General features: G+C 42.3%; 1 protein-coding gene across 9 annotated transcripts in view; it reads right to left on the bottom strand.

Annotated features, from left to right (window-relative positions):
- sanbr (SANT and BTB domain regulator of CSR) overlaps window positions 1–12,598 on the bottom strand; it is a 149,080-nt gene that overhangs the window by 90,717 nt on the left and 45,765 nt on the right. For 8 of the 9 annotated variants that reach the window (XM_078229914.1, XM_078229910.1, XM_078229908.1 and 5 more), the window contains 4 exons: window positions 11,831–11,917; window positions 11,621–11,731; window positions 4,824–4,947; window positions 4,175–4,327 (listed from right to left, as the gene is read on the bottom strand). In XM_078229914.1, the coding sequence (XP_078086040.1) occupies window positions 4,175–4,327; window positions 4,824–4,947; window positions 11,621–11,731; window positions 11,831–11,917 (475 nt within the window). The remainder of the gene's footprint in view (window positions 1–4,174; window positions 4,328–4,823; window positions 4,948–11,620; window positions 11,732–11,830; window positions 11,918–12,598) is intronic. The other variant, XM_078229912.1, reaches the window with a different exon arrangement.

Here is a 12,598-nt window from a genome sequence, read left to right as displayed (position 1 = left end):
GCACAAAAACTATCCTTTCCCCTTGGCCTGGCTGCAGCCCACTCAGCCTACTGACTCACCAGATGCTAATCCCAATTCTATAATTGATGTGCTGACCCATTAGAAAAGATGTGTTGACCCGTTAGAAAAAATCTCAATTACAAGGGAGGAAGTGTTAGGTCTTTTAGGAAACATTAAGACAGACAAATCCCCAGGGCCGGATGGCATCTATCCTAGACTCCTCAGGGAGGCGAGAGATGCAATTGCTGGGCCTCTAACAGAAATCTTTGTCTCTTCACTGGACACAGGTGAGGTCCCAGAGGATTGGAGGATAGCAAATGTGGTCCCGTTATTTAAGAAGGGTAGCAAGGATAACCCGGGTAATTATAGGCCAGTGAGCTTGACGTCCGTGGTAAGGAAGTTGTTGGAGAAGATTCTTAGAGATAGGATATATGCGCATTTAGAACTGAATAATCTCATTAGCGATAGACAGCATGGTTTTGTATGAGGAAGGTCATGCCTCACAAATTTGGTTGAGTTTTTTGAGGTGACAAAAACGATTGACGAGGGAAGGGCCGTGGATGTCGTCTATATGGATTTTAGTAAAGCGTTTGACAAGGTCCCTCATGGCAGGCTGGTGCAAAAGGTTAAATCTCACGGGATAAAAGGTGAGCTAGCAAGATGGGTGGAGAACTGGCTTAGCCATAGAAGTCATGATGTGGAGATGCCGGCGTTGGACTGGGGTGAACACAGTAAGAGTTTTAACAACACCAGGTTAAAGTCCAACAGGTTTATTTGGTAGCAAACACATTAGCTTTCGGAGCGCTGCTCCTTCGTCAGATGGAGTGGAAATGTGCTCTCAAACAGGGCACAGAGACACAAAAATCAAGTTACAGAATACTGATTAGAATGCGAATCCCTACAGCCAGCCAGATCTTAAAGATACAGACAATGTGGGTGGAGGGAGCATTAAGCACAGGTTAAAGAGATGTGTATTGTCTCCAGACAGGACAGCCTGCAAGTCCAGGAGGCAAGCTGTGGGGGTTACTGATAATGTGACATAAATCCAACATCCTGGTTTAGGCCGTCCTCATGTGTGCGGAACTTGGCTATCAGTTTCTGCTCAGCGACTCTGTGCTGTCATGTGTCGTGAAGGCCGCCTTGGAGAATGCTTACCTGAAGATCAGAGGCTGAATGCCCGTGACTGCTGAAATGATCCCCCACAGGAAGAGAACAGTCTTGCCTGGTGATTGTCGAGCGGTGTTCCTTCATCCGTTCCCCTACGACAACGGATGAATGAACACCGCTCGACAATCACCAGGCAAGACTGTTCTCTTCCTGTGGGGGATCACTTCAGCAGTCACGGGCATTCAGCCTCTGATCTTCAGGTAAGCGTTCTCCAAGGCGGCCTTCACGACACATGACAGCGCAGAGTCGCTGAGCAGAAACTGATATCCAAGTTCCGCACACATGAGGACGGCCTAAACCGGGATGTTGGATTTATGTCACATTATCAGTAACCCCCACAGCTTGCCTCCTGGACTTGCGGGCTGTCCTGTCTGGAGACAATACACATCTCTTTAACCTGTGCTTAATGCTCCCTCCACCCACATTGTCTGTATCTTTAAGATCTGGCTGGCTGTAGGGATTCGCATTCTAATCAGTATTCTGGAACTTGATTTTTGTGTCTCTGTGCCCTGTTTGAGAGCACATTTCCACTCCATCTGACGAAGGAGCAGCGCTCCGAAAGCTAATGGTGTTTGCTACCAAATAAACCGGTTGGACTTTAACCTGGTGTTGTTAAAACTCTTACTGTGTTAGCCATAGAAGACAGAGGGTAGCAGTGGAGGGGTCTTTTTCCAGTTGGAGGTCTGTGACTAGTAGTGTTGGACCCCAGTCCAACGCCGGCATCTCCACATCATGACTAGTGGTGTTCCGCAGGGCTCTGTACTGGGACCTCTGCTGTTTGTGATATATACTGGGACCTCTGCTGTTTGTGATATATATAAATGATTTGGAGGAAGATGTAACTGGTGTGATCAGTAAGTCTGCGGACGACACAAGATTGCTGGAGTTGCGGATAGTGATGAACATTGTCAGAGAATACAGCAGGATATAGATAGGCTGGAACATTCGGCCATTTCTCCGCCCATGGAATTTAATCCAGATAAATGCGAAGTGATGCATTTCGGTAGATCTAATGTAAGAGGGAGCTATACAATAAATGGCAGAACCATCAGGAGTATAGACACATAGAAGGACCTGGGTCTACAAGTCCACAGATCCTTAAAGGTGGCAGCACAGGTGGAGAGGGTGGTGAAGAAGGCATATGGCATGCTTGCCTTTACTGGACGGGGCATAGAATATAAAAGTTGGCATATGATGTTGCAACTGTATAGAACGATGGTTAGGCCACATTTGGAATACTGCGTCCAGTTCTGGTCGCCACACTACCAGAAGGACGTGGAGGCTTTGGAGAGAGTACAGAGAAGGTTTACCAGGATGTTGCCTGGTATGGAGGGTCTTAGCTATGAGGAGAGATTGGGTAAACTGGAGTTGTTCTCCCTGGAAAGATGGAGGATGAGGGGCGACCTAATAGAAGAGTATAAAATTATGAAGGGCATAGATAGGGTGAACAGTGGGAAGCTTTTTCCCAGGTCGGAGGTGACGAACACAAGGGGTCACGGGTTCAAGGTGAGGGGGGCAAGGTTCAACACAGATGTCAGGGGGACGTATTTTACACAGAGGGTGGTGGGGCCTGGAATGCACTGCCAAGCAAGGTGATTGAGGCGGACACGCTGGGATAGTTTAAGACTTATCTAGATAACCACATGAACAGACTGGGAATAGAGGGATACAAAAGAATGGTCTAGTGGGCACATGAGCGGCGCAGGCTTGGAGGGCCGAAGGGCCTGTTCCTGTGCTGTATTGTTCTTTGTATACTTGCCCCCAAGGCACATGCAGCACCTGTATTTGAGTGGGTGGCTGCAAGCATCCAAAGTATGATGCCTCTCACAAGGACTCCTGTTACTCTCTTTTCTCCTCCAGGGTGTGCTGTAGTTGATGAGTGGCAGCTCTTGTGTGCCTGAATGCAGGAAATCAGAAATGTAAGATTGAGCTGAGGAGGGAAAAATCCACGTTTTCAGCAATATCAGAGGTCTCAAGCTCTGTCACAGCCAGAACCATGATGTCAAATCCTATGCAAATCACAGGAGATGCAGAGATCCTTGGTTCCATCTGGTTCTGCAACATCCTCTTCTCTTGTGTGCCACCTTATCCTGCATGAGACAGAAAAAGGTCAATGATTGTTGTGCTATCATGGCTGAACAGTTGGTGTGCAGGATCAGTGGGAGATGGGTTTGAGGCTGACATGATTGAAACCTGTGAGGGTGAGGTGGAGTATCTGGATGTTAGGCATGACACTGCCAGGGACTGCTAATGGAGGTGTTAGCATTGAGGAGTACAAGATGTTGGTAGGGTGGTGGGTATCATGTGAAGATGTATTTGCTGACCTTGATCACCCACAAGGTCATTCAGACTTCTTGTGGCTCTGCTGCCAGGTCGTTGGGGCCAAACTCTGAGAATTGACCTTACAGGCTTCCTATTCCCAAACTCTTCTGAGGGTGGGCCTTGGCAGTCTCCTGCCCATTGAGGAACAATGGCATTTTTCTCCATTTTAATAACTAGGGCCTCCAGCACCACATCCATGAATGTGGGAGTCTTCCCTCTGCCTTAATGTTCCATTTTATTCTTCACAATTGCAGCAATAATAGGATTCAGGAGCAGCCCCTTCGCATTCAATGCAGTGCCCTTTTAAGTGAGGCAAATTATGCTTTAAAAAAGCAGACTAGCTGCATCATGTGCTCTCACTGCAGTCTGCTTCATCCCTTGCTCAGGTTTCAGGCAACCAGCAGCAGAAGCCCTGCTTAGACCAGCACTCTCATCAAAAAAATGAGACCGTACCGCCATATGGCAAAGGGCCCAAACACAAAAAAAAACAGATAAATTTCTTGTCACACAAGAAGAGGCAGGATATACTACATGTTGAAAGTAGAGTTAGATGTGAGAATAATACCGCTGACATAGCCATGACGGAATAACTGGTCTCCTCTGTGCTGAAAACTTACATGGCTTAATATAATTCTAGTGTTATAATACGTATTACTTACATTTTTTGTTTAATCTTCATACTTACTGTGCTTGTTTGAAGAGGATCAAATCGTAGTACTTTCTGTTTACAGCAAGGGTAGAAACCAATGCCAGGAGTGGACAACTGATTGCTTATTGAAGGATACATCACTTGTTCTGGGTGATACTGACAATGGGAGAGTTCGGTACATTGGAAAACCTGAAACAAATTGAAATGGTAGCAGCAACAATATTAAATAACCATTTTTGTAATAAAGATTTGGAAAAAGAAACATTTGTTAACAGCAGGTGCACATACGCTGGCTTGTGCAAGCCTGCCTGTGTGCATTTGTGCTTGCGTGAGCGTCTGTGCGCCCATGCCAGTTCATCGTGCCCATGAGTGCGAGTGCGTGCAAATGTGAGTGTGTGCGTGAATGCAAGTGCGCGTGTGTGAATGTAAGCATTTTTACGCACGTGTGTGTGTGGGGGGAAACCGACATGTTTTTAGATTATGTCACTAAGGGGCAGCATGTTGATATGAGATAGGAAGGGGGTCAAAACAGATTCTTGGATGATACCAGTCCATCTCATAACTTGGTTAAAATTCAGTTTGTACAATCAGGCTAAAAATAAATCATAGCTGACAAGTTATATACAATAATGAGTTTTGCAAAAGAAATTTTAAAATCAACATTCAAGTGAAAGTGAAAACTTACTTTTTTACATCTTGTGCAGGGCAACCAATTTATAGTTCCCCATAAACGCCAGTATACATCTTGCCAAGACTTCAAGTCTTCATAAAGACTATTAAGATACTCATGCACATCCCAGCTTTTATCTCTAAAGGAGTTAAAAATCAGCATACTGTTCAGAACTAGATCAAAGTTTGTTCAACAAAAATGTGCATTTATATGCTATCTTTAATGTAAACTGTTGCTACATGATTTACAAATGGGAGTAAGAAGCAGATTCAGCACCAGAGGGGAGATATTAGAAGAATGGACTAAAAGGTTGGTCAAATACATGGAGGGAGAGAGAAAGAGTGCGAATGAGTGTGAGAAGAGCGAGTGAGTGTGAGAAGAGCGAGTGCGTGTGAGAATACATGTAGGTGAGAGAGACTGTGTGTACGTGTGAAAGAGTGAGAGTGTGAGGGAGAGTGAGATTGCGTGAGAAAAAAAAAGGGAGAGAGCATTGAGAGAGAGAGAGAGATTTGCGAAGTATTGGGTCAAGGTGGCTGAAACAATTGTAAATGTGATGATCTGAGTACTGGTGATAGCAGAACAGTTCAAAATGCTCACATTGAATAGGGCTATGGGCATAATGAAATAATGTTTTTAATTATTTCCATTAAGCTCGTTGGTTCAAAACTTGTGTTGCGTTTGTGTGTTAGAAGAACATGGAATTTAGAAATTAATTGCAATAAATGTGAAGATTTTACCAGAGTAGACTGTATTTCTATTGTAATTTGTACTGGATGTGCCATTTTACAAAGTGGTTACTCTAAAAATTGATGTACATTTCAAACAAAAATACAATAAATTTCAACCACATCTGACTGTTTCACACATCTGGACACCTTGTACCAGAATCTGAAAGTTTATGGCTTATTCAGTAAAATAATGGACATCAATGACCTCCTGTAAACTGGGATGATGATATCACCAACATTTTAAAAAAACATAGCAGTTTTACATTGAGGGAATGAAAATGATCAGATATAATATTTAATATCAGAGTAAACTTTTATGAGACCATCACCAATCATAGATTCATATCCCATATCCAAACTTGTTAACTATTTTAAAAAAGGGAATACAGTAGTGCTGTCAGAGCAATGCAAGGTTTTAAAGCATTTGTAGAACAAATAGGGGATAATCATGTACATTGTTTCACTAATTTATACTGTCCTGCAGAAAGATGTAGATGCTCTTTAGCTGTTATTGGTCACCAGGAGGAAGTGGTAGTTTTTACCCATACTTGTTAGAAGCAAACCTCAGAAGTTAAATTTCATGAAGTACCAAAGTGGACCCTACTTTGCTCACCTAAAACTTTTTCAAAGTCTCTTTCACATCTATTGGTAAGGGCAGGGGAAATGGAAAAATTCTGTTGATTTTAATCAATTTCTATGCCACAAATCCTTTACCCTCACAATAAACTGGGTAAATTCAGTTGCAAGAATAATTAAAGGAGAAATTAGAAGTTAAGACCAGGGAGATTGTTGGGTGTCAGGACTTAATGCCTCTTGCAGATTTTACAAAATATATAGAGATCTATGGGAATAAACCTTGCATCTGAACTAAATTGTAAAACGGCACGGTAGCACAGTGGTTAACACTACTGCTTCATAGCTCCAGGGACCTGGGTTCGATTCGCGGCTTGGGTCACTGTTTGTGTGGAGTTTGCACATTCTCCTAGTGTCTGCGTGGGCTTCCTCCGGGTGCTCCGGTTTCCTCCCACAGCCTAAAGATGTGCGGGTTCGGTTGATTGGCCATGCTAAAATTGTGTCACAGTAACTTAATTGTCCTTTCTGTCCCGAGATGCACAGGTTAGAGGGATTAGTGGGTAAATATGTAGGGATATGGGGGTAGGGCCTGGGTGGGATTGTGGTCGGTGCAGACTCGATGGGCCAAATGGCCTCTTCCTGCACTGTAGGGTTTCTATGATTCTATACTGTGACCATTTTTTAAAAATGTTGCGTTTAATTGGAGCAAATGACAAATATGGACACAGATAATGAATAGCGTGTGAAAGCAACATAAAGATCATAGAATCACTGAATCGTAGAATGGTTATGGCATAGAAAGAAGCCATTTGACCCATGAATCCATGCGTCTCCCTGCAAGAGCAATTCAGCTAATCCCACTACCCTGCCTATTTCCCATTGCCCTCCATTTTTTTTTTCCATTCAAGTAATATGCAGTTCTCCTTCGAATACCATAATTGAATCTGCCTCCACCACCAATTCAGGCATTGCCTCATCATAACCACTCGGTGCATAAAAATGTTTCCCTCATGTTGCCTTCGGTTTTTTTACCAACACCTTAAATCTTTTGACCTCGGGTTTCGAGACACTTCTACCAAAGTGAACACAGGAGCAGCACAGTGGCAAGCACTGCTGCCTCACAGCACCAGGGACCCGGGTTTGATTCCAGGCTTGGGTCACTGTCTGTGTGGAGTTTGCATGTTCTCCCCATGTCTGCGTGGGTTTCCTCCGGTTTCCTCCCACAGTCTGAAAAACGTGCTGTTTAGGTGCATTGACCCAAACAGGCGCCGGAGTGTGGCGACTAAGATAATTTCACAGTAACTTCATTGCAATGTTAATGTAAGCTTTACTTGTGACTAATAAATAAACTTTAAAAAAATCTCTTTATCTAATGTCTAGACACCGAATGGTTCTGAACACCTTAATCAAATCCCCTCTCTCCTCCAAAAACAACAACCCCGCTTCTCGAATCTAACCATTTAATTGAAGTTCCTCATCCCTGGAACAATTCTAATAAATCTATTCTGCAATTGCTCTAATTGCTTCACATTCTTCCTAAAGTGCATTCCAGAATTCGACACAATACTCTCGTTGCAAACTCCACACAGACAGTGACCCAAGCCGGGAATCAAACCCGGGTCCCTGGTGCTGTGAGGCAGCAGTGCTAACCACTGGGCCACTGTGCCGCTCCTGTGTTCACTTTGGTAGAAGTGTCTCAAAATCAGAGGTCAAAAAATTTAAGGTGTTGGCAAAAAAACCGAAGGCAACATGAGGGAAGCGTTTTTTATGCACCGAGTGGTTATGATGAGGCAATGCCTGAATTGGTGGTGGAGGCAGATTCAATTATGGTATTCGAAGGAGAACTGCATATTACTTGAATGGAAAAAAAAATGGAGGGCAATGGGAAATAGGCAGGATAGTGGGATTAGCCGAATTGCTCTTGCAGGGAGACACATGGATTCATGGGTCAAATGGCTTCTTTCTGTGCCATAACCATTCTATGATTCAGTGATTCTATGATCTTTATGTTGCTTTCACACTCTATTCATTATCTGTGTCCATATTTGTAATTTGCTCCAATTAAACGCAAAATAAAAACAAAATTGTCAAAGTATTGTAAGGGACTGAGGAAAATTTGTGGGGAAGACATTTACCAGTGTTCTTTGTCCCTTGTGGGTTTCAGTGTCCTGTTTGCCGGGCGGGTGCTGTGAACAGGATGCTGTTGGTTGAGTGATGTGGGCTGGGCCAATGGGATTGCTCTGGGGGCGGGAGGAAAAAAAAGGCGCCAGGAAGTGAAGCAGGGCAGAGCTGGAGAGGCAGAGCTGAAGAGAGAGCTTTTTCCAGGCAGTGAGAATTTGGTTTGGAGTGAGAGGCAGCCAGGCGTTCCCCTGCCTGTTCTTTTCATTACTGCCGAGGAGGACAGCCTTCAGCGCACTCGACCTACGTTGCTGCGCGGATAGCTCGCGGCACCTCTGCCTCCTGCGGCATCATCTTCCACACGTGTGTCTCTTCTGGACTGTATGTGGGTGTCGTGAGTAACTGGTGGGGACTATAAAGTCCAACTGGAACAGTATCTACAAATGTGTTACTAAGGATGAGTTTCCCCATATGTGCACCAACGGAGGGCCCCCAACGGTTATAGATCAGAGCTCACTATTTTATGTCTGTTCATGATATGTGTTATTAAATTTATTTTTGATATTCCGATTACAGTACTGACATTTATGGGTAAACAGGGAATTAGCCAAATCAACATCAACCGCTAGGAATTCGGGATCCTGTTGATTGAATATTTAAATAGTAGCCCCATATAGTGGTCAGCAGGGGGTTACAGTATATTCAGTGTTTTATAAAAGATTCACCATAACTTCCTTCCTTTTGCACTCTATGCCTCTATTTATAATTGACATGATTCACTATGCCTTTTAACTGCTTTCTGAGCCTGCCCTGCCAATTACAAAAAATTAAGCACATATACCTCCAGGTATCTCTTTGTACCCTCTTTTAAATTGTACCTTTCATCTTATATTGCCTCATTCTTATTCCTATCAAAATGCATCACTTCATACTTCTGTGTTAAATTTAATCTGCAGCGTGTCCACACTTTGCACCAACTTGTTTATGTTGTCTTATAGTCCATCAACATCCTCCTCACTATTCAATACACTATTAAGTTTGTCAGTGCAAATTTTGAAACTGTGCCCTGTATATCCAAGTTCAAGTCATTAATATCTTTCAAGAAAATAAGTAGTCCTACTACTGACCCCTGGAGAACCCCTCTGTGTACCTTCCTCTAGTCCATAAAACAATCATTCACCATTATATTTGGTTTCCTGTCCTTCAGTCAATTTTGGATCCATGCTACCACTGCCCTTTTTACTCTAAGTTTCAACTTTTCTGGCAAGCTTTTATGTGGCACTTTATCAAATGCCTTTTATGTACACGTAACATATACACATACACAAACTATAATGTCCTGATTTGTTAGGTAATCAAAAAAACTCAATCAAGTTAGTTGAACAAGATTTGCCTTTCAGAAATTCATGCTGACTTTCCTTAATTAATTCGCACTTACCCAAGCAACTATTAACTTTGTCCCAGATTATCACTTCTAGAAGTTTCCCCACCCCTAAGGTTACTGGCCTGTAGTTCCTTACTCTCTTTTGGACAAGGATGTAACATTTGCAATCCTCCACTCCACTAAAGAGGATTGGAATTTATGGTCAGTGCCTCCACAATTTCTACCTTTACTTCCCTCAACAATCTAGGATGCATCCCATCTAGACCTGGTGACTTATCAACTTTAAGTACAGCCAGTTTTTCCAGCACCTCGATCAACTTTTAATTAATCCAGTATCTCAACTACCTTCTCCTTCTATGACTATGGCAGTGTCTTCTTCCTTGGTAAAGACAGATTCAAAAGTACTTATTTAGTACCTCAACCATGCTCTCTGCCTCCATTGTTCTTTTTGGTCTCTAATTGACTGACCCTTCTCTTGCTAGCAGTCAACCACTTATATGCCTGCAGGAGACTTTGGATTCCTTTAACATTAGAATCATAGAAACCCTACAGTGTAGAAAGAGGCCATTCGGCCCATCGAGTCTACACCGACCACAATCCCACCCAGGCCCTACCCCCCATATCCCTACATATTTACCCGCTAATCCCTCTAACCTACCCATCTCAAGACAATAAGGGGCAATTTTAGCACGGCCAATCAACCTAACCCGCACATCTTTGGACTGTGGGAGGAAACCGGAGCACCCGGAGGAAACCCACGCAGACACGAGGAGAATGTGCAAACTCCACACAGACAGTGACCCAAGCCGGGAATCGAACCCAGGTCCCTGGAGCTGTGAAGCAGCAGTGCTAACCACTGTGCTACTGCTAGTCTATTCTCATTCTCTGTCTGATCTTCTTATTTCCCTTTTTAATTTAATCTCTGAACTTGCTATAGGTTCAGCTCGGCTCTCATTTGTATAATTAACCTGACATTTTCCATACTCTCTCTTTCCTGCCTCAACGTATTCTCTTATTTCTTTCACCATTGAGGCAGCTGTGATTCTGATTGCGCTACCTTTCCCCCTTGTGCGAATATACCCAGCTGGTACCCAAATCACCTCCTCTTCAAAGGTTGCACATTGTTCAAATACATTTGTGGCTGCTAATCTTTGATAATGTACTTATTCCCAAATCACTGCAACTGCATCCACCTCCCCTCCAATTAAGTATTTTTTACTCCAGATTGTTCCTTGTCCTTTTTGACATAATCTAAAGTTCATGATAGCATAATCACTGTTCTCTTCATGTTTCCCTACTGTCATCAGCTTGACTTGATCCACCTCATTGCGCAGAATCAGATTCATAACCTCCTTCCTTGTTGGGCTGGGAATACACTGGTAAGTAAGTTCTCCTGAACTTGAGAAATTCTTCCCCCTCTCTGCCATTTAGACTAATCTTATACCAGTCCATATTAGGATCAAGTTATCACTATTTTATAGTTCTTGCATCTCTCTGCAATTTCCCTGCAGATGTTTTTCCCACCAGTTGTTGTTCTACAGTATGTATTCAAGTAGCATAATGTTATCTCAATGGTTTCTTGCTCTTAACTGAATAAACTCTTCCTTGACACCCCAGAATTAAAATATTTTCCTGAATTAGTATTGCACATCTTTCCCTCCTTCATTTCCTTCCCTATCCTTCCTGAACACTTTGTATCCAGGAATATCTAGTACCCGATTATGTCCTTTTTTGAAGCCAGGACTTCATTATTGCTGTCGCATATTCCCATGTGACTATATGCATTTGCAAGCTCTACTTTATTTATCATGATTTGTGCATTTCTGCACACCTACTGTAAATATATATTTTGTGTTCCCACTTAGCTTGATCAAACCTAACACCGTACAATTCCTTACACTAGAGATCCACAAAATGACCAGAAGTCACAACATTTAATTCTGCATCTGAACAGCACTGAAATTGTTAATATTCTGGTTCAAAAACTTGTAAAGTTATTAAAAATATACCTAATGTGCAAGTATATTATATTCCCACGAAGATCAATATTTATTTTCAGGGGAGTACAAGGAAGCAATTTCTCAGTTTCTTTGGTAAGAAGTTTCTTACACATGCTACATCTGAAATAAAACATGAAATACAGTATGAAATTCTCATTAGACAGGATTAATAGTTAAACTCACTTTTTAAAAAAACAATTGAAACTTTTCATGCATTACCTGTACAATGTATCAGCATTTGCTGGGGAGTCTGGGTCCTTGTACTCTGGATCAAACAGCCTTTCAATCTTCTTGCAAAATATTTTACTGTTGCACAAAAAATTATGAATAGTATACTACAAATATTTAAATAACACAATTTTTAAAATATTATTAAGTTTCTCTTAAATTCTCAATTTTTAAAATAATGTAGTTTTGAGCTTTTATGTGCTGATGCAGAGGGGAGTGCTGGGAAATGTAATATTTTTCGCACATTAACGTAAGCATCTAGCACTCCCAGGTCAAGTAACACAAATTCAGAGGTACAGTCAATTCTCTCTACCTATAGTGTGCATGGATAGGCATTGTACCCAACTTCATAACTGGATGAATGAATTATTTTTATTATTCACAATCTCCAAGATTGCTAAATTAATGTTAATCATAGAATAGAATCATAGAATGGTTATGGCACAGGAGGTAGCCATTCAACCTGCTGTGACCATGCCAACTCTCTGGAAGAGCAACACATCTCATCCTACTCTCCTGTACTTTGGTCGTAGCCCTGCAATTATTTTTCTCAGATATTAACGTAATGCTTTTTTTGAAAACCTCAATTGAAGCTACCTCTATCAGACTCTCAGGTAGTGTATTCCAAAACCTAAGTAAAAACATTTTTCCTTATTTGACCATTGATCCTTTTGCCATTTATCCTAAATTGGTGTCCTTTGTTTCTCAACCCTTCTGCTGGTGGGAATAGTTCCTCCCTATCTACTCTGTCCAAGCCTT

This window comes from Mustelus asterias, chromosome 15, assembly GCF_964213995.1.
Source record: "Mustelus asterias chromosome 15, sMusAst1.hap1.1, whole genome shotgun sequence".
In the NCBI taxonomy this organism is placed as follows: domain Eukaryota; kingdom Metazoa; phylum Chordata; class Chondrichthyes; order Carcharhiniformes; family Triakidae; genus Mustelus; species Mustelus asterias.
This window is presented reverse-complemented; position numbering and strand designations above follow the sequence as displayed.